This window comes from Sinocyclocheilus anshuiensis, unplaced genomic scaffold (assembly GCF_001515605.1).
Source record: "Sinocyclocheilus anshuiensis isolate Anshui unplaced genomic scaffold, SAMN03320099.WGS_v1.1 scaffold509, whole genome shotgun sequence".
Classification (NCBI taxonomy): Eukaryota; Metazoa; Chordata; class Actinopteri; order Cypriniformes; family Cyprinidae; genus Sinocyclocheilus; species Sinocyclocheilus anshuiensis.
In genome coordinates, this window is record NW_015539853.1 from 835156 (window position 1) to 837000 (window position 1845).

The 1845-nt window shown below is 39.5% G+C and overlaps 1 protein-coding gene across 1 annotated transcript in view; it reads right to left on the reverse strand.

Annotated features, from left to right (window-relative positions):
- The window catches only part of LOC107684721 (glycogen phosphorylase, muscle form-like), a 16266-nt gene that overhangs the window by 11190 nt on the left and 3231 nt on the right, over window positions 1–1845 (reverse strand). Inside the window, exon 2 of the mRNA XM_016481061.1 lies at window positions 983–1084. Within this exon, the coding sequence (XP_016336547.1) occupies window positions 983–1084 (102 nt within the window). The remainder of the gene's footprint in view (window positions 1–982; window positions 1085–1845) is intronic.

Here is a 1845-nt window from a genome sequence, read left to right on the forward strand (position 1 = left end):
GACACTCAACTCTACCTCTCATTCCATCCTGATGATCTGACGATAGCTGCTCACATCTCAGCTTGTCTAACAAACACTTCTTGCTGGATGAAGGACCATGACCTTCAGCTCAACCTTGCCAAGACAGAACTGCTTGTGGTTCCATCAAACCCATCATTTTATCACAATTTCACCATCCAGTTAGGCTCCTTCAAAAACAGCCAGAAACCTTGGAGTTATGATTGATGATCAGCTGACTTTCTCAGACCACATTGCTAAAACTGCACGGTCCCCAGTGGGCAGCCATTTTTGCTGCGGCACCCGGGGAGCAGCTGGGCGTTCGGTGCCTTGCTCAAGGGCACCTCAGTCGTGGTATTGAAGGTGGGAGAGAGCGCTGTACATTCACTCCCCCCACCTACAATCCCTGCCGGTACGAGACTCGAACCCTCAACCTTTGGGTTACGAGTCCGACTCTCTAACCATTAGGCCACGACTTATTACTTCAGACTCATGTGCCCTCTAGAAGCTTGCATTCTGCAAGTGAACAGTGCTTTATTGTGCCATCCCAAAGAGGCACAAAATCACTTTTTCTGACTTTTAAATTAAATGTTCCCTCCTGGTGGAATGACCTGCCCAACTCCACTCTCTATTCTAATTCTATTCTTTATAAAAAATAAAAAATAAACTTGCCCCTTTTAGACTTGCACTCTATTTATTTACTAACTGCTTGTTTTCGTTTTAAAAAAAAACTAAGGCTTGCTTCTCTAATCTTTTTGCATTCTATCTGTTTTCTTTTTATTTATTATACAATTATAATTCTGACTTCTGACTTCTGATTAACAAAAGCAAAAAAAGGCCTCTAACACTAGCTTGCTCTATTGTTTTTCTATTCAATCTGTTTTCTTTTTATTTATTTTATTATTTAAAAAAAAACCTTGCTATGTGTACTGCATTAAGCTGAGACTTGTTATAGCACTTGCATATCATTGCTCTTTTGTCTTACCTGATATACGGCTTCATCACAAGCGTTCTCCAGTGCCAGGTTCACCATAGTGTTCTGCAAGGTACGGCCCATGTAGAACTCCAGGGAGAGGTAATAAACACGCTAATATACAGGAGGATAAGACCGAATAAGTCAAGAGTCTTTTTTATTTTTTATTTTATAACATATATTCTTAGTATAGGAAATTATGATCCGCACTCACGAGAACAATCTTCTTTTTTCTTTTCTTTTACATTCATTACTGATGGGAAAAGACACAAACGTTTCGGCTCAAAGCCTTCCTCAGTGTGTAAAGCAATTATTCAATATCAATATGTATCGCAATATAATTTTTTTTAATAACGGTGAAATTATTTTTAAACACATTTCCGATATTTCGATATTTCAAAAAACATTTTCGTAAACTGAAAAAAAATAAATAAATAACTAAATAAATTGATGTGTGTCGGTTTAGGGAAATTCCGGGAAATACCCGTAAATGGCGCATCATGCACGTGAGGTTATCTGACGGAGAGACGCAAAGCAGTTTAAAGCAGAGTCCTGCACGGGTCCTGTTAGGTAAACCTGCATCCGCAGTACGCAACAGAACACCCGACCCGTTATCCGACAGCAGCCAGCACCAATTTAATTCTGTACCCGACCCGTTTGACAAAAAGACCGCGACCTGAACCCGCATTAAATAGGCTACTGCATCAGTAAGGCAAAATTATTTATTTTCTCATGTGACACAAGCAATCAAACCAAAATAGGCATTTTAAGTTGGTGCTTTGAAGAGAAATAGACAAGCAGCGCAACAGAAGAATGATAAGAACGCGCATCCTTCCTGTATACAATACAAACTTTTGCCTACATCTTGTGAACAA